This window comes from Peromyscus maniculatus, chromosome 6, assembly GCF_049852395.1.
Source record: "Peromyscus maniculatus bairdii isolate BWxNUB_F1_BW_parent chromosome 6, HU_Pman_BW_mat_3.1, whole genome shotgun sequence".
NCBI lineage: Eukaryota > Metazoa > Chordata > Mammalia > Rodentia > Cricetidae > Peromyscus > Peromyscus maniculatus.
The window spans coordinates 13438582-13464474 of record NC_134857.1 but is presented as its reverse complement, the minus strand read 5'-3'; the positions used below and the strand labels follow the sequence as shown (position 1 = coordinate 13464474).

The window sequence follows — 25893 nt, the reverse complement described above, 5'->3', positions numbered from 1 at the left end:
AAAGAAAGAGAGAGATAGGGAGGAGGGAAAGAAAGAGAAAAGAAAAGAGAAAAAAATCTAGTTGGGCAGAGAAAAATGCACTTATTTTTTTAAAAATATACAAAACAAAAAAGATAATCTTGTGCCGGGTGGGGGTGGTGCACACCTTTAATCCCAGCACTTGGGACCTAGAGGCCAGTGGATCTCTGTGAGTTTGAGGCCAGCCTGGGCTACAGAGTGAGTTCCAGGAAAGGTGCAAAGCTACACAGAGAAACCCTGTCTGGAAAAACAAAACAAAACAAAACAAAACAAAAAATCTTGTTTTGTGTTTTTTGAGAGAGGGTCTTATGTAGCTCAGGTTAGCCTCTAACTGAGTATGTATGCAATGCTTGCCTTGAGCCCCTGATCCTCCTGCCTCTGCCTTCTGAGTGTTGGGGCTACAAATATTTGCCAACCACCACACCAGGCTCATAATTATTAAAATCATATGTCTAATCGATTGATTGCCTTAGCTGTGCCTGCTGGGGACTACTATAATCCCAGTGCTGGAGGAGATGAGGGGAAAAGATTGTAAGTTTCAGGCTAGCCTGGGCTAAAAATGAAAAATAAAAATCTCAAATTTTATATATACATTTAACAAACTAAAATTATAAAATTATGTTTATAGCAAAGACTATTATTATTTTTAAACTTCTACCTGTTAAAGAATTAAGTTTGTGGCTATAAATGTGTGCTTTTTATTGTTTCTGTATGATTATCATTATTAATTGTGATTCCTCTTAGATGTTGCCTCCCTAGAATAGGGAAAATGTTGATTACCTTTAGAGTTACATTACCAAATGAAAATGCAAGAGTGACCAATACATACTAGCCCAAGTTCTGGCAGCCAGCACACTGAGCCTGGCTCTGCCTCCTCCCAGGGCTGAGCTGCTGACTCACACAGTTTATATTTCTTCTTACACTTATTTTTGCATCAAATAGTCTAAAGTAGAAATTCAATCTTTAATGTAGATGGGATGATAATAAAAACAGACACTGGGTTAGAATTTTAGTTTACATCAAGATCTTACAGGGTTGTGGATTTAGCTCAGTGGTAGAGCGCTTGCCTAACAAATACTAGGCCCTGGGTTCAGTCCTCAGCTCTGGAACAAACAAACAAACAAACAAACAAACAGATCTTACAAAAAATAGGCAACATGGGGTATTGTGACCTACACCTACAACCCTGGCACTCAGGAGGTGGGTGCAAGAGAATTTCCAGTTCGAGGTAGGCTGAACAGCTTAGCAGGACCTTGTTCCAAACTAAAAATGTCAGGGTATAGCTAGGAATATAGCTCAGCGGTGGATGCTTGCTCAGGATTCAGGAGGCCTTGGTACTGAGGAAAATGAAGTTCACTACGACAAAAGCAAGAGTACAATCTAAACTGCCAAAGCAAATCTCTAAGACGGAATACTCCCCACATTTAAAAAAGAAAATTCTTCTGTTGCCCACCCCAGGTGGTGGTGTGCAGGCTGCCAAGGGGAAGAGGTTCCAGTAGATTTTCTCAGCACTGGGTCCTGCATGGTGCAGTGCTGACTGAATGGGCAGGATGTGCCACAGCGGCACAGCTGTTTGTTACGAGGGAACTCAGTGCTGGCTGGCTGGACTCGAGGCCTGCTCCAGAATATGGAATCCATGTTTGTACTGTAATCCTGGTCAAACCCCCATGGCTGAGGAGGTCCTAGGTCCTAGGGCAAAATCTGCTATTGTTATCTGGTTCAGTGATCATGTTGTCAAACCGCCTTCTAAATACTTATGCTTTTACCTACAGACATGGTTGTTCTCATCCTTCGTCACAGCTACTCCTGGCCATAGGAACTTCTTCACGAAATGGGCAGTCAGTCAATGCAGAGGAGATATAACTGATCAAAGTGCTGAGAATAAGAGACTGAGTGCTCCTAGCTAGTTAACGTGACCCGTCTTTATTCAGCCTCCCCACACCCGCCTACTGCAACTCTGCCCACCCTCCCCCACCCTTACAAGGCTCCGGAAATAGCTCAGAGGAGGAGGAAGAAGGGATGTAAGAGCTGGAGGAGGCTATGAAAGGCTGACTTCTGGACATGACATTGCTACCACACACAGGAACTTACAGCTATGTGGTTTACTGGCACGAGACTAGTGTGAGATCAACCCAGCCAGAATTCAAGCATAGATGGGGGACGGTGCTCTCCAGGCCCCACCCCTTCCTGAGGAGCTGGTGGAGGAGGGGGACAGTACTCTCCAGGCCCCACCCCTTCCTGAGGAGCTGGTGGAGGAGGGAGAATCAACTGATAAGTTCCAAATGATAGGTGTCCCACCCTCCAGGGGATGACCCACACTCACCCATGGACAGCACTCATTGGACTTAGTGGGTTATCAAGAAGAGGAAGAGGAGGAGGAGGAAGATATGAAGTTGGGAGGACGACTTGTTGGGAAGGATTTGGGGGAGAGAATTGGGGGTGGATATGGTCATGAGTTACTGTGTATGTGTATGCAATTCTCAAGAATAAAGAAAAGGCATAATTAGGAAAAGTTCTTCCGGGGAGCTGAGAATGGACACTGAAGCCTGGGCACCTGAGGTAAGTCATCTTCTGACATCCACAACCTTCAGTCCTAAGACACTTTTAAAAAAGGAAACAAGGCAGCCAGGAGCTGCTCCTAACCGAGTCACTGAAACCCTGTGTTTCACTGTGGGAACACATTACCATAGGTGAAAAGGCACGAAGACTCATAACCAACCCGCAGGCCAGACCTCCTGGCTTGCTCTTCTGTGGGCTGCATCTGAGCATTGTTATTTCTGGCCTTTACTCTGTGTTATTCTCACTTTCAGACAGTCAATATTTTAAATATTCAAATCTCCATCTCTACCTCAGATCTCTCCTGAGGTGCAAAATCCATACACTGAACCGCCCACCAGAATCTCCCTTTGAAACTACAAGTTTTCAGAACAAGAAAGAAAACACAGGTTTTTAAACTTTAATATCAAAAAGTTCAATACTGCTCTTCCCCCAGAGACCTTCCTCTCTGTCGTAGTCCCTGTTCTGCTGCTGTGAAGAGACAACGTGACCAAGGCAACTCTTACAAAAGAAAGCATTGAATTGGGGGCTGGCTTACCGTTCCAGATGGTGAGTTCATAAGCATCATGTGGGGAACATGCAGCATGCAGGCCGATGGTGCAGTAGTAGCTGAGAGCTACATCTTCATCTTCAGGCAGAGAGAAAGAGAGAGTCTTGCCCTGCATGGGCCTTTGAAACCTCAAAGCCCACTGCCCACCCCAGGACACACTTCCTCCAACAAGGCCACACTAATCCTTCTAATCTTTCCAAACATTGCCACTCACTAATGACTAAGCATTCAAAACTATCAGCCTATGGAGGCCATTTTTATTCAAACTGCCACACACTCCTAATAATTTTCCCCTGTTTTGATTTTGTCTGTTTCTTTGTTTTGATACAAGGTCTCATGTAGCCCAGGCTGGCCATAAACTATGTAACAAATGATCTTGAATTTTAGCATCTCCTGCTGAGATTACAGGTGTGTACCAACCCCCAGCAACTCTCCTGTGGGTACTGTCTCCCCAGTTGCCCATAATTCTGGAAACCTCGGCCTCCTGCAATATTCTTCCCTTTCCCAAAGCTGTGATCACAATCTTCTACATGACACACTTCTCAAATCCATCAGCTCAGCTAGGCTTTTGTAGTCCATGCCTATGAGCCCTATTAGCAAGGGGCTAAGACAGGAGGGTCTCCAGTTCAAAGTGAGCTCGGCTATAAAGCAAGGCAGTGTCTCTGGCATCTACAACAAACTAAATCAAGACAAAATGAACCTCACATTTTCCAGCCCTTCTTCAGGCTATCCTGCTTTCTTCCTGCCAACTAGCAGCCACTCAGTAAGAGAGTGACATCTTGGAAAATGCAAATCTGAAGGCAGTACCCAGTCTCTAGCCCTCAAGACAACTTAATCTGCAGAGCTTGGCAAGCAAGGCTCTCTCTCCTCACTATCTAGATATCTTACCGCTCCTATAGCAAAGGAAAAAGCTGCCCTGAGTTTGTTGAGTATCAGAGGGCAGGAAGGAACTGCTTTCCAATGGAGGGAATTTAAGTGTACTGTATTAACCAGGATTCTCTAGAAGAATAGAACTGATAGATAAAATGATTATGTGTGTGTGTGTGAGTGTGTATATTCATATATATAATAAATTATACATCACACATATAATTTATTAGAGTGGCTTACAGGCTGTGGTCCAACTAGTCCAACAATGGCTGTATCCCAACAGAACATCCAAGAATCCAGTAGTTGTTCAGTCCATGAAGCTGGATGTCTCAGCAGGTCTTCTGTGTATGTCAGGATCCTGAAGAAGTAGGCTGTAACAACAGTGAAGGAATGCCTCAGGAGCATGATCTATGAACTTACCAATGACAATGAGTGACAGGAGAAGGTGTGGCCCAGATTTTGGGTAGGTCTTCTGACCTCAAATGATATGGATTTAATGTGGGTCTTCCTACTTCAAATGATCCAGTTAACCAAAGCTCCTGGGTGTGCCCAGATGCTTGTGTTTTTTTTTTTTATTCTAGATAGAGTCAAGTGGACAACCAAGAATAGCCATCCCATGTGAATACCTTGGAACAAATGGTGACTTTACATCTGCCAGGTTACCTTCCTAAAGTTAGTGAAAATTTCCATCAACAAAAAGCTGCATCTACAAAGAAACTGATCCCCTAAGCATTGTGGTGCAAGTCTGTAACCTCAGCATCGGTGACCTCAGCATCAGCGACCTCAGCATCGATGTGCACATGGACGCTGAAGACATCAGTGTCTGCTCTATTGCTCTCTCTGAGAAAGCCTCTAATGGAACCTGGAGCCAGCCTGACAGCCAGCAAGCCCCAGCCATCCTTTTGTCTCGACCTCCTACAGGACTGAGGTTACAGGTACATGGGGTGCACCGTGGCCTTTTACTTGGGGACGGTGGATTCAAACTCAGGTCTTCAAGTCTGCACTGCATTCTTACCCACTGAGCCTTCTCTCTGCTTCCTGGCTGGTTTGTTTTTTTAAAGAAAAAAAAAGATCTTTTTTTTTTTTCATTTGCAGGTTTTTTTTTATAATAAAGTTTGTTTATAAAAAGTAGAGTAGTGTTAGATCCTCATCTTACAACTCTTATACATTCAATTCAAATGGACCAAGGACTTAAATATGACAACTGAACTCTACATAGTTGATGAGAACATAAGAGAGAGTCATGACATCTGTTTGGGAAACAAATACTGTGACATGAACCAAAAGGCGCAGAAATATAAAAACAAGATTCCATAAAGCCAAAGAGCTTCCACATAGCAAATAATCTCCAGAGTCCACACGTAAGGCAGAGAATCTAAGGTTGTGTTTCAAACCCATACAGGTGACAAGAGGTAAATGTCCAGAATACACCTAAGGTGAGGGGCAACCAACCTGATGAAAGGGGAAGATACAGAATATTCAGCAGTATGTTAATAAGTACATCATTCCTAATCCTGGGGCGAATACATACCAAAGATACAGAGTTTAAATCTCACAAATGACTGACTGGCTGCTACTGAACACAGAAAACCTCTTGGGAACAGTTGAGGGACACAAATGTGTCTGTGGTATTACAGAGGGTTCTACTTACTGTTAAAGGAGGCAGGAACTAAAGACAGCCCAAGATAGTCTGCTCCAGATCTGCACCACTCCAGGCCTCCACAAGCAGTTCTAATGAGTTAAGCAGCATTAAAGAAACTATGACGTACTTGTGGCTTTTTTCCCCTTGGATTTTCAGTTTATAAAATAATTAAATGTGGGCTGGAGAGATGGCTCAGAGGTTAAGAGCACTGACTGCTCTTCCAGAGGTCCTGAGTTCAATTCCCAGCACCCACAGGGTGGCTCACAACCATCTGTAATGAGATCTGGCACTCTCTCCTGTATACATAATAAATAAATAAATCTTAAAAAAATAAAATAATTAAATAATTAAATGGCATTTACTCAGAAAGGCTCCTGAGCATCCAATACGATATTGTAACCAAGTTAATCATATGCTTTAAGATCATGTAAACTATGTACTTTGTGCCTGGATTGTTGGACTTGACTCACCTTTAAGAAGACAATGCAATCCATTGTACCACACCTTGGGGCTTCCCGTGCATCAGCTTTTACAAGCTGAGCGGCGGTAGCTTTAATCTTAAACCTTGCTCCCTGTTTCTCCTGCATAACTTCTCCATGTCTCTGAATCAGGGCAATGTAAGTGTGTAAGGGGTGGTACTTAGGCCCGAGACCACCACTGAAAATAATGACTTGAAAGCAATGAATGCCCCACAGAAAACGTTGGAAGTATACATTCTGATAATATCCATTTGTGGCTTTGCTTGCTGCTCTGGGTCGTCAGGGAATTCAGAAAATCAAATTTCTTCAAGAAGTAAAACTCCTGTAATAGATTAAGGCAAAGTTCCTCCATCCTTTCCCATGCCGTATTTGATCTGCTGTTCAATAAGTAGAGAGGAAGCGCCTTTGTTGGGGGACCAGGCTCACTGTCGGATAGTCTCCTTTCTTTACAGGGTATCGCCACAGCCAAGGATAACCTTGAAGTTCTGATCTGCCTACTTGCTGAGTGCTGGGCTTACAAGCACGTGCTGACACACCCTGTCCTTGTCGTTGGGAGGAGCAAAGTCAGAGGTTTTTGCATGCTGGGCAAACATTGCATTAAGAGAGCTTTATTCTCGAGGTGTACTCTCATTTCTCAGCAGTAGCTTGAGTGGTAAAACATCATGAGTCCTGGATATGGATTCAGCTTAAATCCCAGGGATCACCAGATGGGTGGCTAGGAATAACTCTGCCTTCTTGCCTTTCTTCCTTCCTTCCTTCCTTCCTTCCTTCCTTCCTTCCTTCCTTCCTTCCTTCCTTCCTTCCTTCCTTCCTTCCCTCCCTCCTTCCTTCCTTCCTTCCTTCCTTCCTTCCTTCCTTCCTCCCTCCTTTTTCTTCCCTTTCTTTGACAAGATCTCACTATGTAGCCCTGGCTGGTCTGGGACTCACTATGCAGACCAGGCTGTCCTCAAACTCAGACATTCTCCTGCCTCAGCTTCTCAAGTTCTGGGATTGAAAGTGTGTGCCACTATGCCTATCTACTTTTTTCAAGGCCTCTGTTTTCAGAGCAACAATAGTGCTTCCCAGAACTGTTATGAAAACTAAACGAATTGATCCTTTTGGAGTGCTTACCCTAGAATTTAGCTCACAATAAGCACTCTGTATATCAGCTATTGTTGCTATTATCTGGCTTCCCTTGTGTGTTTTCCATGCACTCACAATCACCCCCAATTATGAGACACAAAAAATTAAACAGAGCAAGTGTAGCCTGCTGACAAATGACAGTAACTGTCCTTGGGAGATTCAGGTAGGTAGGAGGATTCGACGTCCCAGCTACAGAACAGGGCTAGCCCAGGCTCCACGGAATCCTGTCTCAGAGATCCAAAAAGTGTGTGTGTGTGTGTGTGTGTGTGTGTGTGTGTGTGTGTCTTACTTGCTACAGGTAGTGGCAAATGCCTGTAAACTCAGTATTGTAGAGTCTGAGGCAGGAGGATGGTTTTATGCTAGCCTGCGATCCTGACTTAGAAAAATCCGAGGGTTAGGATGCAGCTCAGCTATAAAGTACTTGTCTGACATTCAAAGCCCTGGATTCAGTCACCAGCAGGGAAAAAAGAGACTTTGTGGTCTTGTTCTGCAGCTCTTCTCGTTCTTGGTGTGGGCTAGGTGTTATTTGTGGAGTGAATGAGGTAATAGAAATGAATGATGAAAAAAAGGGCTTTAGTTTATCTTAATTAGTGTCATAAAAACTATCAAAAATACAACAACAACCCCCTTTCCAAGCTATGAAGGAAGCACCAAGAATTATAGCAGTTTCTTAAAACAATAACAACAACAAACCATTTAGGGCTGGAGAGATGGTAGTTAAGAGCTCACTTTTGAAAGGGTCTTGCAAAGGACCAGTGTGGTGATATTTTATTTGTGCGTTAATAAATAAAGCTTGCCTGGAGATTAAGAGGGAAAGGCCAGCCATTTTAAGTAAACACAAAAGTCAGGCAGCACACACCCTTAATGCCTTAGCAGGCAGGATCTCTGTGTGCTCAAGGCCACACTTGGGAACAGAGCCAAGCGTAGTGACACAGGCCTTTAATCCCAGTACCAACCATAGAGACCTGGAGGTCTGTAAAGACAGACAGCGACAGAGTTGTGTAGGAAGAGGAAGTGAAGTAGCTGGGCTAAGAGCCAATGAAAGGGCAGAAAAGCAAGGCATGTAAGCCTGGGTAGACAGGAAGTCCACACTCTTTGGAAGCTGTGGAGTTGGTGAGGTGAGTTGAGGTTAGCTTCGTATTTCCCTGATCTCTCTAAAGCTTTAACCCAAATTTCTGGCTCTGTTGCCCCCCCACCCCAGCTGAGGACCAAACCCAGGGCCTTGTGCTTGCCTACCATTGATCTAAATCCCCAAACCCTGTGTTTTTTATTTAATAAGACCATTTAGAAATTCGTCTACAGACCAGACTTCGGTTCCCATCACACATGTCAAGATGCTCACACTCACCTGTAACTCTAGCTCCAGGGGATCTGGTGTTCTCTCCTGGCCTCCATGGATACTTGGACATTTCCACACACAGATACACACAACACATAATTAAAGACAAATATTTATTTATTTATTTATTATATGTACTGTGTTCTGTCTGCATGCATGTCTGCATGCCAGAAGAGGGCATTAGATCTTATTAAAGATGGTTGTGAGTCACATGTGGTTGCTGGGAATTGAACTCAGGACCTCTGGAAGAATAGCCAGTGCTCCCAACCTCTGAGCCATCTCTCTAGCCTACAAATAAATATTTTAAAATAAAATCTTTGCTTTACTTATTACATAGTGCTGAAGACTAAGCCCAGGTTTGTGCATGCTGGACAAGCACTCTGTCATCGGCCCTCCTTTTTCATTATTTTTCCCCGGCAAGGTTTCACCCAGGTTGGTCTCAAACCTCTGGTCCTGTTTCTATCTCCCCAGTTCTGTAATTACCAACGCCATCACCATGCCCAGTGAGGATGGGGTTTGGAAGCTAAGACATGAGGCTAGCTATACTGGTCTTGTTTGAGCTATGAGAAATCATATTCCCTGTCTGTCTGTCTGTGTCATAGCCACCCCCTGCCTGCCATCCCCTGAGATAGGGTCTCATGCAGCCCTGTAGCCATGGCTGGCTATGTGGACCAGGCTGGTCTCAAGTTCACAGAAATCTGCCTACATCTGCCCCATTAAGTGCTGGGATTAAAGACGTGGCATCACCTTGCACAGCGACTCACTTTTTTAACCACTTACTGAATGTATATTCCATTCCAAGTTTTCCTCTAGAGAGACGACTTTTGTTATCTTTGGCAATAGTATCTCTGTTTTGGATCAGATGATTTATATGCTCTGGAAGTTGCACAATGCAATTACTTGAGTTTTCTATTTGTTTAATATTTTGGTTTTCTTGAGACAGGGTCTCTAGCCCAGGATGGCCTCAAACTTGTCATGTAGTTCAGGATGACCTTGACCTTGGTCCTCATGCTCCTACCTTTCAAAACAGGTATGTGTGCTAAACTCAACTTATTGTTTGATGGTTTGTTTGCTTGTTACTGTTAGTTTTTCTTCTGAGACTGCTTCAAGCAGCTCAGGCTGGCCTGGAACCCTTTTGCGAACCTTCAGAAGGCAGCTTGGCATCACAGGCGGTCATACTCACAGTGCCCGCCAGGGGTTGCTGTGCGTCCTGCCGGCGCGGCAGCACCATCTCGCTTCCTGCAACCTGCCGAGCCCGCAGCCCTTCGCAAGGACACCGCGGAGGGGGCACATCCGCGCTCCCACTTCCTCCCGACACAGCCTGTGATTGGCTCGCAGCCTTAAGAGGAACACGTGAAGCAGCAGCTGAGGCTGGCAGAAACTTACCGGCCGTCTCCGGGTAGCATCGCTCCATACCGCGGTCATCTCCGGACAGCCCGGCCTGGGGACAATGAGGTCGTCGTGCGTCCTACTGGCCGCGCTGCTGGCGCTGGCCGCCTACTACGTGTACATCCCACTGCCCGGCGCGGTGTCCGACCCTTGGAAACTGATGCTGCTGGACGCCACTTTCCGCGGCGCGCAGCAAGTGGTGAGCAGAGCGAAGGGGATGCTCCGTGTCGCCCCTGCTCCCCTGAACGAAACCCCCATAGCTTGTCCAGGCTGCGCGTGGGCCCATTGCGGGTATCACATTTACATCCTTGCACTGCAGTAGGGATACCCCAGGTCGCCGGTGTTCCCGTGAACGCGCATCTCCCCTCCCTTTCGCTTCCTCCGATCCCCCGGGCGCTGGGGGTGTCGCGTTGGCATCTCTGCAGTTCAGTGGGGACACTCAGTGTCACCCGTGCTTCCCCGAGTGCGCGCTTCCCCGGGACCCCCAGCCCGGTGGTGTTCGCATCCTTAAAGTCCGAGGGCAGATATGCACCCGGAAACAGGTGAAGTTCTCGCCTGGCGTCTGGGTGACAGCTGTTTAACCTTTCCTAGGACCTAAATAGCGCCCCTGCTTTCTTGGTTTTCAGTGTCTTGAGCCAAAGCCTACAGTGTTTTAAAAACCACCCCGCCCCCACCCTCGTCTCACTCGCAGGCAGAGGAGGAGTTAAATATTTTTAGCCAAAGGGATTGTGATTCCCCGAAGAGCAAAAGCGGGCACGGGCAGCTTCCCAATGTCCCCAGGCCCTAGCGCTCCGTTCTGGGGCCAGGAGGAACCGTTCTGACCTTCGGTTTGCTCCCTGGCACCTCTCAGCTCAGCCCAAGAAAAGGAGGCCGGGAGGCTGGGAGGCCCGGAGGGCTGTCAAGGTCCTCGTTTGCAGGCTGTGCTTTCTGTTTGCCCGGCAGCATTTGTTTTGTGTCCTTCGATGCCGGGGAGATAACCTTGGCCTGAGCTAAGGCAATGTGACCTTCTTTAACCTGATAGGGTGGCATTTCTCTCCACTGTACCCTGCCCGCGTAGGTTGCTCCCCCCATGGGCAGGACAGTGTAACTGTTTGGTTTATTCCGGGGTAGGAGGATTGTTTTTTAGTATCAGAAGCAGTCTGCAGCCAAGGCTGAACCCTATGAGTGGATAGTATTTTTGAGTAGTCTACATTATCCAGGTTCCCAACACTCCTCCACAACCAAGTCACCCTCTACCTCTGCCCGATACTGAGCCTTAATACTGGCGGGTTTTTGGTTTGTTTGTTTGGTTGGTTGGTTATTGTTTTGTTTTGTTTTGACAAGATTTCGCTGTGTAATCCTAGCTGTCCTGGAACTCAGTTCTGTAGATCAGGCTGGCCTAGAAATCAGATATCCACCTGCCTCTACCTCCTTAGTGCTGGGACTAAAGGCCTGAGCCACAACCACCCAACTCTGTTTTTGGTTTTGTTTATTTTTTAAAGTATGTGAACATGCATTACATTTTATTATTGTTTATTCTATGTAGGGGTGTTTTGCCTGCATGTATGTCTGTGTACCACGTGGGTGCCCTGCTCAAGGAGGCCAGACGAGGGTGTTGGATTACTTGGGACTGTAGTTATAGAGGGTTGTGAGCCTCCATGTGGGTTCTGGGAATGAACCCAGGGCCAGGGCTCTTAACCCATAAGCTCCAGATGGTTTTTGTTTTTTGCTTGTTTTGTAGACAGGGTCTCAGTATGCAGCTCTGTCTGGCCTGGAACACACTGAGTAGCCGAGTGTGGTCATAAACTCTTGATCCTGCCTCTAGCTCCTAAATGCTGGAATTCTGGGCCTGGACTACCATCTAGACTTTAACAGAGTGTTGACCTGTTGGAACAATGGTGCTCTCTTCTCTACAGGCATACAAGAAAGTCAGTCTTTCCTAGAAGCCCTCATGAAGTGAGTGTGCACTTTACAAGTAATACCTTTCAAAGATTCTGAAGAATAAAGGGTGTTTACTGGGCTGGGTTAGCCATCTTTAGTAAGTCAGAATAAGGAAAGAAGAATGCTGTATTGGCACCAAGGTCTCTCTCTCTCTCTCTCTTTTGAGATACGGTCTCACTGTGTAGCTCTAGCTGGCTTGGACCTCACTATGTAGATCGGGTTGGCCTTGAACTCACAGAGGTCTTCCTGCCTCTGCCTCCCAAGTGCTGGGATTAAAAGTGTGTACCACCACGCCCCTCAACTGTTGTTATAATTTTTATTTGGTTGGTTGGTTGGATCTCTCACTGTATGTAGGACAGACTGACCTGGAATTTACTGTGTGGGCCAAGCAGGCTTCACATTCCTGTGAGTTCTCCATGTGGAGATTACAGACCTGTCTCCACTATGTGTATGTGTGTGCACACGTGTTGTAGTTGTTTGATAAGTGTGTCATGTAGTCAAGGCTGACTTTAAACTCACAGTTCTTCTGTTTTCACATCCCTAGTGTCGGCTTATAAGTTGTTCTTTTCTTATTTTTGGTTTTCAGTATCCACATCTTGCTACTTGTCACAGGCTGGCCTCAAACTTGTTACGTAGTTCAAGCTGGCCTTCAGCTCCTGTCTTCCTCACCTCCTCAGTGTCCCGAGAGTCTGTTTAAAAGCCATAGCCTGTGTGGTGGAGGGAAGCTTTTCTTCTCCAGCATGCCTTCCAAACCACGAGGGCAAGGCTGTGTTGGGCTTCTGTGGTGTGCAGAGCTCCACCATAGATTGTAGGGGAAATCTGTAGGCTTGTGTGTTTTGTTCAAACACAAGATAAGCTGATTTATTGATACAGGGTGGTGGTGGTAGTGGTGGTGGTGGTGGTGGTGGTGGTGGTGGTGGTGGTGGTGGTGGTGCACACCTTTAATCCCAGCGCAGGAGAGGCAGAGGCAGGTGGATCTCTGTGAGTTTGAGGCCAGCCTCGTCTACAGAGTGAGATCCAGGACAGTCAGGCTACACAGAGAAACCCCGTCTCAAAAAACCAAAACCCAAACAAACAAACAAACAGAAAACCTAGACAGCTGCCATGTTTTGGCACAACCTTGTTTGCCAAATAATTTTGGTTGAGATGGGTTGGCTCAATTAAAAAAGCAGTTGAAGTTATTTGAGAGATTAAGCTGGGCCCGATTTCTAACATCAGGAAGTGTGAGTGCAGCGTGGTGTACTGGGAGGCAGAGGCAGGCAGGTCTGGGTGGGTTTTTGTTTATGAGGACTTTGGCCTGTAGTTCCCTTGCCTAGTTGTGTCTTTGTGTGGTTTGGGTACCAGGGTAACTGCAGCCTTGTAAAGAGGGTTTAGCAATGTTCCCTGTTTCTATGGTTCAGAACCATTTCAGGAGAATTGGTATTAGCTCGTCTTTGATATTCCGGTAGATTTCCTGGTGAGCTTCAGCCTAACCAGGGCTACGTAGTGAGACCCTGTCTAATACTGATTCCTGTAGGTCCTTCCTTGTTCTTGTCCTCGGCCTCCACCATTTCCTCACCTTTTCTTTATCTGGTGCCCGCTGTCAGATCACGGCGACCGTGTTTATTGAGCGTCCCTTCCGTGGGGTCCTGGAAGCTGGGGTCCTTCTGTAGGGTCCTGGAAGCTGGGGTCCTTCCGTGGGGTCCTGGAAGCTGGGGTCCTTCCGTGGGGTCCTGGAAGCTGGGGTCCTTCCGTGGGGTCCTGGAAGCTGTTACGATCGCTCGCTCCCTTTTGCTTTTTGTCGTTTGTGCTTCTTGTAGCAGGGCCTGGCCTTGAACCCTTATCTTCCTGTCTCCAGCTCCCCAGTGCCAGCACTGTCTGAGCACTTCTCCTGCGGAGGTTATCCCCCAGGCCACACTCACTCAGAGTTCTTAGCAGTTCTTTCCCCGTGGTTAGAAACCGGGGTTCCAGTCCTGCCAGGCAGGCACTGTGCCGCAGCCCAGCTGTGTTTCCAGCCAGGTAAGCGGCCTGTTCTGTCAGAAGTCCCCAGGTGATTTCAGGTGTAGCAAGCTTGAAAACCATGGTCCTCCTGCACTCAGGTGGTGGGGCAAGATGATTAAGTTCAAGGCCAACCTGGGGTACATTCTGATATCTTCTGTCCAAAAAGAAAGAAATCCTCTCAAATTGTGCTATGATATAAATAAGACAAAATACTGTTATGGGTAATATTTATTTTGGATATTATTTGGATATACTATGGATGATATATATTTTGCTTATTAACCTATCCAGGTAATCTAGCATGTATGAATGATTAGGATATCAGATTAGCTGGGTGATATTCAATAGTCTAAACCTGTGGGTCATAACCCCCACGGGGATCCCATTATCAGATACCCTGCATATCAGATATTTACATTACAGTTCATAACAGTCGCAAAATTGCAGTTATGAAGTAGCAATGAAATAATTTTACGGCTGGGGTCAGCACAACATTCGGAACTGTGTTAAAGGGTCGAGGCATTGGGAAGGTGGAGAGCCACTGGTCTAAGGGAATAAAATGCTAATGAGGCAGATTCAGTGTGATAGCAGAGCCATCAGACTTGATGGCAGAAACCGCAGAGGCAGTGTGTTGGTGAAGGGCAGGAAGCAGGCGGATGAAGAGGGTGCCCTGGAGACCTGAGGACGGAAAGGAGCCGTGTCGAAGAGCCTCTTTCAAAGTGTTATGTATGTAAGTGGGCTGGGGTTGTAGCTCAGTTGGTAGAGTTGGCCACGCATGAATGAGGTCCAGGGTTCAATCCTCAGCACCACATAAACCAACACATTTGTGTAATTTCAGAGTCCGAGGCCAGCCTGGGCTACAGAGGGTGTTTCAGGACAGCCAAGCTAGGCAGAGAAACCCTGTCTGGGGGTGGGGGTGGGGCGGAGAAGAAAAAAAAAGAAAGAGGAAGCATTCTGTGTTAAAGGGAAGGGTTGGAGACACAGCTCACTGGTAGGGTGCTTGTATTGCATCATGCATTAGTACTTCACTTTGATCCCCAGCACCCTATAATCATTTAAATGAATGGAAATTCAGGAACAGTACAAGAGGGAGGTGGGGTGTAGCTCAGTGGTGAGTGCTTACCTGGCATTTGTGAGACCTGGAGTTTGATCCCTAAACAACAAGAAATTAAACTGTGGTCTACTCATATTTTTGAGTACTATGAAGCTAGAATGTTTATATTGTAAAATAACGTTTAGTGAGTGCTGGGGAGATGACTCGGTCAGCAGAGCAAATGCTTTTTACCTAAGTATGAGGACCTGAGTTTGCATCCTCAGTGTGAAGGTAAAACGTTTGAGTGCGGAGCCACACCACCAGGCCATGTCTTCCTCTCTATGGATGACCAAGCGTTGGGACTAGTTGTTAGATGTCTGCTCACACTTAGAGCTGTAACATGACCCCACCTGAGCTCTCTGCAGGCCTTGCTGTGCTCCCATATTGTGTGGGTGTGACTGAAATTACAGCCTAGCTGGAAAGTGCAGAGCTCCAGTATACTGACCTTTGTCTTGAGTTTTGAACTGGAAATTCTACCAATCTCAGGTAAATGTTAACTGTAAGTACAGAAGTGTTTATTGTGGCTCCTGAATTGTGGGGATACAGTCCACGGGGCAGGGATGGGATGGGAGCCCAAGACAGCTGCTTACACTGCATCTGTAGTCTGGATGGGATGGGAGCCCAAGGCAGCTGCACACACTGCATCTGTAGTCTGCATGGGATGGGAGCCCAAGACAGCTGCTCACACTGCATCTGTAGTCTGGATGGTATGGAAGCCCGAGACAGCTGCTCACACTGCATCTGTAGTCTGGGATGGGAAGGGAGCCCGAGGCAGCTGCACACACTGCATCTGTAGTCTGCATGGGATGGGAGCCCAAGACAGCTGCTCACACTGCATCTGTAGTCTGGGATGGGATGGGAGCCCAAGACAGCTGCTCACACTGCATCTGTAGTCTGGATGGGATGGAAGCCCGAGGCAGCTGCTCACATTGCATCTGTAGTCTGGAAGAAGAGATGGACTTTAAAATATTAGTGAATAAATTTTAATGGTTTTTTCTTTGGAAACATTGTCTCACACTCTCTGGCCTGAAACCTACTCTGTCCTTAGTGTAGGCTGTGTTTGAACTCGTGATAACTCTCTGCCAGCCTCTGGAACATGGGGGCTGTACTTGTGGGCCACCGTGCTTGGTAGGAAACAAGTGTGGCATGCCACCTTCAGACTTGTGATGAAGAGTACCGCTTTACGGAAGTTCAGTAACCATAGTGATGTGTAGCTGATTCAGTTGAATTTTCTACAAACACAGGGCAGTAGAAGGGCTTTACCTTCAGGGAGGTGTTGGATCGGAACTAGTTCTGACAAGTGAGTTGTGATCTGCAGACAGCACATAGGAAATATTAAAGTCAAATTGATTCACTTACCAGATGTGTAAGGCAATGGCTAATTAATAGACGCATCTTAATTTTTTTAATCACTTCTGCAAATATATCTGACACAGAGAATCTGTCTTTCTTATGTGATCTTTTGTTTGATCTACATTTCTGTGAAGTGTGGAAGTGTGGTTAATCATTCATTCTCAAATGTTCTTTTTATGCAGTTTACTCTAAAAATAATGAGCATGAGGCTGGGATGTAGCTGAGCAGTAGATGCTTTCCTAGCATGAGTAAGATCCGGATTTTATTCCTAGCATGCCAGAGGAAGTGAAGAGTGAGGGAGGGAGGGAGGGAGGGGGAGGGAAGAGGGAGAAGGAGGGAGGGAGAGAGAGGTCTGGTTTTAGCTAGGTATGATGGTATATTTGTATAATCCCACTCTAACTAGAAAGGCTGACATAGGAGAAGACAAGTTCAAGGCTAACCTGGGCAACTTAGTAAGACATCTCAAAATAAAAACTTAAAGTGAGGGGTGGTCAGGGAGAGATAGGAATAGAATGTACCTAACAAACACAAGGCCTTGGGTTCAAGCATAGTTCCCAATAATGAATAAATGAATAACTGGCATGTGTTTATCTTGGCCTCCATGAGGCTATGTTGAAATATTTGCTTATTTATTTCCTCCATTTTATGCTTATAGAATGAAGATAAGACCTGGTATGGGGTGGCACATATCTATAGGCCCAAACTTGGGAATCTGAAGCAGGAGGAGTAAGAGTTCCAGGGTCAGCCTGAGCTGCAGAGCAAGGCCCTGTCTCAAAAACAAACAGAATGAAAGGATGAAGATGTGGGGCCTGGGAACATGGCTCAGTGCGAGAGTTCTTGAGTACAATGCATGAGTTTCTTGGTTCATTCTCCAGCGTCACGAAAAGGGAAAAGAATGTCATTGAGTTGCCAAGTGACAAACTTGGCAACATCCCAGGACAATCTAAGATATGTCATATTATGAAATGGTTGCAATATATTTTTTAGTGTTTCTAGAATAAAGTTAAAATCCTACCACCTGGCATCATCATCTCTTATATGTAGTGTATATGTATTATATATAATTTGTGTGTGTGAGTACTAGGGATTGAACCCGAACCTCATGCATGCTAAGTGTGTCCTCCATCATTGAGCCACACACTCCTAGGCTTGTTCAATAAAAAAATGTTTATTTCTTCTTTTCATTGTGTTTTTGTGGTGAATGCATGTGTATGTGTGTATTCACATGTGTTTGGGCACACATGTACAGGTGTGTGCCTATGTGAGGAGACTAGAGGTTAATGTTAGGGATTTTTTTAATATTATTTATTTTCTATGTATTGCATATGTGTATATGTGATATGTGTAGGCATGCATGTGGAGGTCAGAGGACAACTTACAGGACTCAGTTCTGTCCATCCAGTGTGGGATCTGAGGGTCAAACTCCAGTCCTCGGGCTTGATGGCAGGTATCTTAATTCACTCAGATATCTCACTGTCCCCAGCCCAGAATTTTCTGCAATCAAATCTTCCACCTTATTCTTTGAGGCGGCCGGGTCTCTAGGTCAAACCCAGAGCTCTGCTAAGGCTGCTTGCTCTAGCCAGCTTGTTCCAGGGACTCTGTCCCTGCCTTCCAAGACTGGGATCACTGGTGAGCCACTGTGCTCACCCCGCTTTTACCTGAGTCCTGGGCTCTAAACTCCTCTTGCTTACACAGCAAGGGCTTAAACCACTGAGCCACCTCCCCAACCCTTAATAAATGTTAACTGAGCACCAGTGCTAGGCATGGCAGAATAAATGGCAGAATGAACTGATCTCATTGTATGGCTTTTCTTGGTGAGGTGCAAATATCTACATCCAGGATAAGGCACGGTGGTAGTTTGAATGAAAGTGGCCCCCATGAGCTCATAGGAATTGGCACTGTTGGGAGGTGTGGCCTTATTGGAGGACGTGTATCACTAGGGGTGGGCTTTGGGATCTCAGAAGCCCAAGCCAGGCTCAGTGTCTCTCTCTTTTCCTGCTGCCTACTGATCCAGATGTAGAACTCTCAGGTACCATTTCTGCCTGCATGCTGTCATGTTCCCCACCTTGACAACAATGGACGGAACCTCTGAACTGTAAGCCAGTCCCAGTTAAATGTTTTCCTTTATAAGAGTTGCCGTGGTTAATATGTCTATAAGAGTTACCGTGGTTAAGATGTCTATAAGAGTTGCTGTGGTTAAGATGTCTCTTCACTGCAATAGAACCCTCAGACAGCCATCAATGACAAGTCAAAGCAACCATTCCACGCCTTGCCTACTGAACTAATGAGTATAGGAAGGAGTATGTTACAGGACATGGGTAATTCAAAGGCAGCCGATCGTGGAAAAGCCCACCCCAGCATGGATGATGGTGCCCTGTAGCTCCACCAGAGAAAGTCACCTGTCCCCAGCAATTGTTTACTTGTATTCTCTTGGGGTGGGAGTGTGAATTTTGTAACATTCATGAGCTTCCTGGGCCCTGGAAATTGTCTTTACTTCCTGGGTTCTTAGAAGCTTCCTTCCTGGGTATTTCAGTTAACATGATATAGCTACACAACAAACTTGAGTTGCTGGTTGAATAAGATGTGACTGTCACAGGACTGGATGATAGAACCTAAGTTATCGATGGGGCTTCTATTGGCTTCTGCAATATCTTTGAAAAGGACACAGTCCTAGGGTGAGGGCAGGGTAGTGTACACCTGTAGTCCCAGCAGTGGACAGATGGACGAAGGAGGATCAGGAGCTAAGGCTCTGGGACCAAACAACAGACAGTGGCCCTGTAACTGGGGCATCTCTCCTGTCCTTTGGTATCTAGTCTGTTAGCAAGGCTGAGTGTTGTCCTTACATTCACCATCTTTAAGCGCAGTAAGTGCCTGCTCTCTCAGATCCTGTGCCCTGTGATTTGCACGGATTCATTGGGCTACTCCAGGAACACACCAACACGAGGACAAGTAACTTGCTCAGGATGACAGATGAGGGGAGGGGGGCTGCCTTGGTCTTGTGCTCAGGAGCTTGACCACAGTGCTGACTGACTTTGCACACGGACCAGCAGAGAAAGGGGAAGTCGGGCACTTACAAGAGAGGGGTGAAAGGGCATTTAGCTGGAGCAACAGTGGATGAATGAGGGGCCTGGGGGGAAAATGAGGATAAGGCTGGGAACCTAAAAATGGTTTAGACCAGCTAGAGCCTTAAATGTTTTAAGACGAAAGTGGGGTCAGAGGAAGCATGATCTGGGTAAGGAGTGGCTTTTTATCCATGGTCAAGAGAAAAGGGAGGAAGTCACGTGGTCAAGTCTGTGTTTTAGAGTAATCCTCAGCATTTTTTTTAGACTTTTATAGCCCTGGCTGGCTAAAGAGCTCCATGTAGCCACTGATGACCCTGAACTTCTGATCCTCCTGCTTCTCCCCTGAAGTGCTGAGAGTGCATACATGCACCGTCCTGCCCTGTTGATGAGGTGCTGAGAGTGCATGCATGCACCATCCTGCCCTGTTGATGAGGTGCTGGTACCCAGGGCTCCACCATGCTAGGCAAGCACTTTCCCAAGTGCGGTATACCTCCAGTGCTCAGAAATGTGTTTGCTTGTTTGTTTCCTGGTTCCGGTCTGTTGCTGGGGGGGGGGGCGGGGGTCGCTTATACGTACTAGGCAAGGACTGCATTACCGAGCTCTGCCCCTAGAAGAGTCCCCATTGGTAGTGTAGAAACCGCAATTCAAGCAGACTCCACGGTAAGGGTTGTTATCCAACAGACAGCATGAAGAAATGGATTAGGAGTGGTCAGGAGGGCAGCTGACCAGGGCTGCCACTGTGGATGAGAGAAAGGAGCTCTGGTGAGCCCTGGTACTGCCTCAAGTAGCCCTGGGACAACCGCTAACAGCTGCACAAATGTGACTCTAACTTAGAGGGTCTGCTGGTGGGTGAGGTAGGGCTGGGACCTGAGGAACATTGCTGGGGTCAGTCCAGATAGCTGTTAGCATGCAGCTGGGTATGCTGGCTCACTGGAAGGTGACCTGGCTGCACATGTGGATTTGAAGGTCACTGCAAATGGGGGGTTGTGTATGGAGCTTGAGTGAAACTGGGAACTCCTGTGTTGCTGGAGGGCTTCTCTCCAGGTTCCCCAAGCCCTGCAGTCCCACAATCCACGTATAAAATAATCACTCAGACGCTTATATCACTTATAAACTGTATGGCCGTGGCAGGCTTCTTGCTAACTATTCTTATATCTTAAATTAACCCATTTCTATAAATCTATACCTTGCCACGTGGCTGGTGGCTTACCGGTGTCTTCACATGCTGCTTGTCCTGTCGGTGGCTGCAGTGTCTCCCTCCTCAGCCTTCTGCTTTCCAGAATTCTCCTCTCTCCTTGTCCCACCTACTTCCTGCCTGGCAACCTACTTCCTGCCTGGTCACTGGCCATCAGTGTTTTATTTATATAGAGAGATATCCACAGCACTCCTGTCCAGGGTATTTCTGGGATACACAGGGCTAGGACTCCACTGTGTTTATGGCATACACTTATCATCCCAACACACATGAAACCAAGGCAGGAGGATTGAGAGCTCAGGCCAGCCTGAGCTACATAGTCTGAGGCTAGCTTGGGCCATATATGGAGACTTTGTCTCAGAAAATCAGAAATAGCCAACCAGGTGAACAAGCATCGCTTTTACATACTTTGTGTAAACTCTAGGATTTGTGCAAGATTTCACTATATATATATATATATATATATATATATATATATATATATGTGTGTGTGTGTGTGTGTGTGTGTGTGTGTGTGTGTGTGTATAAATCCTTCATTTAATAGATTAAAACAAAACTGTTCACTGCTTGGTATTGTTATTTCTGTTGTCAGATGAGAACAGAAGGCTCACCTGATGAGCTGCGGTGAAGGGTCCTGGCTCCTGGCTGGGGCGCTGAGTATGCTGGGGCGCTGTGTATGCTGGGGCGCTGTGTATGCTGGGGCGCTGTGTATGCTGGGGCGCTGTGTATGCTGGGGTGCTGAGTATGCTGGGGTGCTATGGCAGTCTTTGCATCCTGTCTTTTTTTTTCCTTTTAAATTTTCTCAGGATGCCTAGAACTGGCCACCTGGCTAAGGATGGCCTTGGCTTTGAACTCCTGCTCCCGCTGCTCCCACCAGCCATGCTGGGATTGCAAGCATCATCGACATCCCAGCTTTTGCAGTGCTGGGTATTGAACCCAGTACTTCTTGCATGCTAGACAAGCTACCAATGAGCCCTCCCCAGACACTTACATTAAAAAACGAACAAAACCACTTATTAATTATTTTGTGTGTGTGCCACTGAGTTTATGTAAGTCGGGGGGGAGGGGCAACTGTAGGAACTGGTTCTCCCCTCCATCATGTAGGTCCTGGGTATCGGGGCCCAGGTTGTCAGGCTCGGCACGGATCTTTACCAGCTGCACTGTGTTGCTGGCCCCGAGGACATTTTAAATACAATCATTCCTAGACGAAGCTGGATAGATGTTTGCATTACATTTATTGACTTCTGACATTCGGCCCGGCCGTAGGTGTCTCTCACGCTCCAGCTTAGCCGCCAGCCTCCACTCCTCTGCCCGTCCCTTTTGTCAGAGTCCCACTCCAGCCCAGCTGTGAACTGTGTGCGTTTGTGTGCTGACATCTTCCCTGTTTCCTGTGCCTCCGAGGCCCTCCTACCCTCTCGCCTTGCCCAATAGCCCATGTCTTTCAACATCAATTTAAACTCGTCTACACCGGGTCCCCAGCATTCTCGTCTACCAGACACCTTTCCCCTCCGACTGTTTTTGGGTTTGACAGTCATTTAGGACAGAGAACCTGGAGAGAGTTTCGGGTTCTGATTTCCTGCAGTCTGTGGCCCTGACTGAGTCAGGATCTGACCTCAGCATCACGTGCTCTGACTCTGAACTTGGCTAAAAGCGGCCTTTTGTTTCCTTTGCAGGCTTTCTTTTCTTTTTCTTTTCTTTTTGCAAGCCTTGCTGTTTTCTGAGTTTCCAGCTTCCCCATAATGTTGTTAAAGATTTATGCTTGTTTTTGAATTGGGAATGAATTAACTACAGTTTTTTTTACTAAATAACAAGCTGTAATTCTGGGCCGTCTTCTTCAGAGATGGCTGGCAAGCATCCACCGTTGCGTGGGAGTGTCTTGGCCTTCTCTCTCCGATGGTAGCTGGTGACCACCCTCTGGGCTGATATTCTGAGTTCCTCTCCCTCCTTCCTTTCCTGGGTAACGAGACGGGGTCTCACTATACATCCCCAAATGGCCCTGAGCTTGACCTCCTCTGCCTCAGCCTCTCAAGTGCCCTGATTACAGGCTTGCGCCACCACAGGCTGCTTGAATTTTTTTTCTTTGAATGCTTACATTAAAAAAAAAAATTTTTTTAATTTTTATTTATTTTCTGTGTGTGAGTGTGTGAGTGTGTGGTCTGTCAGAGCACACATGTGGAGGTCAAAGGTCAAACTTTAGGAGTTAGTTCCCTCCTTCTGCATCAGCCCGAGATGGACCACAAGTGTCAGGCTTAGCAGCAGGTGATTTTACCAGCTGAGCCACCGATTGACCCTTTTTAATGTTTTAAAGTCCATTTTGGTGAGGTGTTTAGCTTGCTACTTGTTGTATGTGTGCTGGTTTTAGGGTGGGGAGTTTGTCATGAGGACTCTGCACAATATCAAGTCTATGCAGTGAATTATAAATATAACCACTTTGTAGAGCTGTAATGTCTTCGTTCTACAGAGAGGAAGGAGGGCCGGGGTGGCGTGCAGCAGCAGAGACTTGTAACGTGCATGGGGCCCTGGGTTCAACCCCTGTGCTGTGTGTGACTGAACGAAACTCCTAAGGAGCATGGAAGGACGTGAAAACAGAGCTGGGTGTGGGGCCGTCTGAACTAAGGAACACAGGAAGGGTAAGGGAAGCGGGACAATCAGCTGCTGGGGCTTGGCCTTGCTGGGATGAGTCAGTGGAAAGTTCTGGTTAGAGGTTAGTCGGTGGCTTCTGATTGGGTAACCTAAGTTTCCTTTTCCTGTCCACATTGGTTTGTTGAAGGCAGAAAGTCTGGCTCCAGGGACAGCCTGAGGCTGATAGCCTTTTTATTTGCCTTCATAGTGTGCCATATGTTGCAAAGTTTCATGGTTAGATAAAAATGAGAAACCCTATAGACAGCTTGTGTGAAAGTATATTTTACAATCTGGATTCCCTTAAAAAAACTTTTTTTTTCCAAGTTGAGTGTGGTGGTACCCACCTTTAATCTCAGTACTTGGGAGGCAGAGGCAGGCACATTTCTGTGAATTTCAGGCCAACCTGGTCTATATAGAGAGTTCCAAGCCAGCCAGAACTTCATAGTGAGACCTTGTCTCTAAAACAATTTGAAAAGTAAATACATTCATAACATGCATGCCTGTGCTCAGGGAGACCAGAAGAGGACATTGGATCCTGGGACTGGAGTTAGAGATGCTTGTGAGCTACTGTGTAGGTGCTGGGAACCAAACCCAGGTCCTCTGCAAGAGCAGCCAATGCTTTTGGCCACCGAGCCATCTCTCTAGCCCCTCTAACTAACTTATTAACTGTCAGGTAATTATATAAACGTGTGGGGTGCAGTATATTTCAGTAAATGTATATATACATTGTATATTATCAACCTACAATATTTTAGTTGCCCATCATCTCAGACAGTTACCATTTCTTGAGGATGAGAACGTTCTGCTCCAAGGGAGGCAGAGGGAAGAGGATCAAGAAGAGGGCTTGCTGCTTCCAGCCTAGCCAGGAGAAATGGAAACTCCATGTTCAGGGAGAACCTCTGCCTCGAAGGACCAGGCCGGGAACTTGAGGAGGAAGATTCTAAATGCCCTCTTCTGGCCTGCATTCAGACAGACAGACAGACAGACACACACACACACACAGAGTAAATAATTAATATTTCAAGTAATAAAAATGGTGTAGTAGGACAGGCCCATAAGGTCGAGGAAACTGGCTCAAACCATTGGCCAAGGCATGCACATAACATACTTCCTTATGAGCCAACCTGGAGTCTGCCTGAGGGCCTAGCAACAGGTGCTGTAGAGCTCCTGATTATGACCAGCCAATGAGAGATGATCACACAATGTCACCAAATCGGGACACAGCCTGAGTACTGGGAGGCGGGTATATAAGGCCTAACCCATTATTGAATAAATGAGTTGCTGTTTGCCTTCCCCTGACTCCCAGTGTCTGTGTCGCTGATCCCAAGCCTTCTCCTTCCCTCCTGCAAGGGAGCCTAGGATCCAGCAACATCTGGTAGAGCTCTTACCTGCTGTGTGAGACCCCAGGTTAAATAGTTAGCATTTAAAACAAACAACTAAAAACTCTTGCACACCTGTACAATAGTGTGTAAGTTTTATTTGACAGAAAACAATGTGCTTTTCTATTTAGCTTAGTTGATTTTTATTTTCAACAAAAACATCATACAAAGCCAGGCTGTGGTGGCGCACACCTTTAATCCCAGCACTCAGGAGGCAGAGACAGGTAGACGTCTGTGAGTTTGAGGCCAGCCTGGTCTACAGAGAGAGTTCCAGGACAGCCAAGGCTGTTACACGGAGAAGCCCTGTCTCAAAAAACAAACAAACAAAAATCTACCAACCCCCCTCCAACAAAACAAAACAAGGAACCATACAAACCTGCCCTTTTGTGCCCCTAGAGTATCGGCAAACACTAAAATTGTTAGTGACCATGGTGTCTTGCTTGAGACGGGAGCTTCTGTGTGTTCATCAAAAGGCTGTAGACAGAGCTGGCGCTCATATTTGAACTACCAGCCTAATGCCCGCATCCCACCATCCTCTCTCCCCCTCCCCCTCCCCCTCTTCCTTTCCCGTCTTTTCTAGTTTGTTGACACCACCATTGATGTATGTTTGATGATCTTGTTCCTCCTCCTCCTGTGGTACTGGGTCCATAGCATCTCATTCTATAGGTCGGCTGGCCTTGAACTTATGGCTGTCCTTGTCTTGGCCTTCCAAGTGCTCAGATAACAGGTGTGAACCACTGTCCCCACCATTGCTTAGACACCTTTAAGTAATTTGTTTCCCCAGCTAAATCTGTCTTCCTCTGCCTGGCTGGAAGAAGCTCAGAGGGCAGGGCCATGCCTGTGGGCTCCCCCACGTTATGCACCTCGCTTTGAAAAGTCCCTGGCACGGAGCAGAGGCTTGTGAATTTCCTAAATGAACAAGTGGGTGAGAGGCCTGGAGCTCCACAGAGCTGTGCCCACAGAGGGCAGTGGTGGCAACCCAGCACTGGAGGCTACATCCCCTTTCTCCGTCGAGGCCGCATCCTGCAGGACCAACCGGCCAGACTGTTTGCTTCTGCCCTTCTTATCCGTTTCCTTTCCACGAAGAACCTATGTAGGAAGTGGACAGGGTAAATTGTCCACTGCTTCAGAAAATGTGAACGCAGAGGTGAGAGGGAAGAGAAACATAAGCGATAATACCCTGTGTCCATTTATTTAACCGACATCTTCAGGTAGGCCTGGTGTACAAGCCTGCAAATCCAGCGACTCGTGAGACTCGGTCAGAAGGATTTCAAGTTCAAGGTCTGCCTGAGCTACAGAAAGACCTCAGAGCTAGCCTGGGCAA

At 46.7% G+C, this 25893-nt stretch overlaps 1 protein-coding gene across 1 annotated transcript in view; it reads left to right on the top strand.

Moving 5' to 3' along the window:
* Nucleotides 1-9830: 9830 nt before the first annotated feature.
* Nceh1 (neutral cholesterol ester hydrolase 1) overlaps nt 9831-25893 on the top strand; it is a 61776-nt gene continuing 45713 nt past the window's right edge. Inside the window, exon 1 of the mRNA XM_006971176.4 lies at nt 9831-10164. Coding sequence (XP_006971238.1) covers nt 10027-10164 — 138 coding nt within the window. The 5' untranslated portion in view covers nt 9831-10026. The remainder of the gene's footprint in view (nt 10165-25893) is intronic.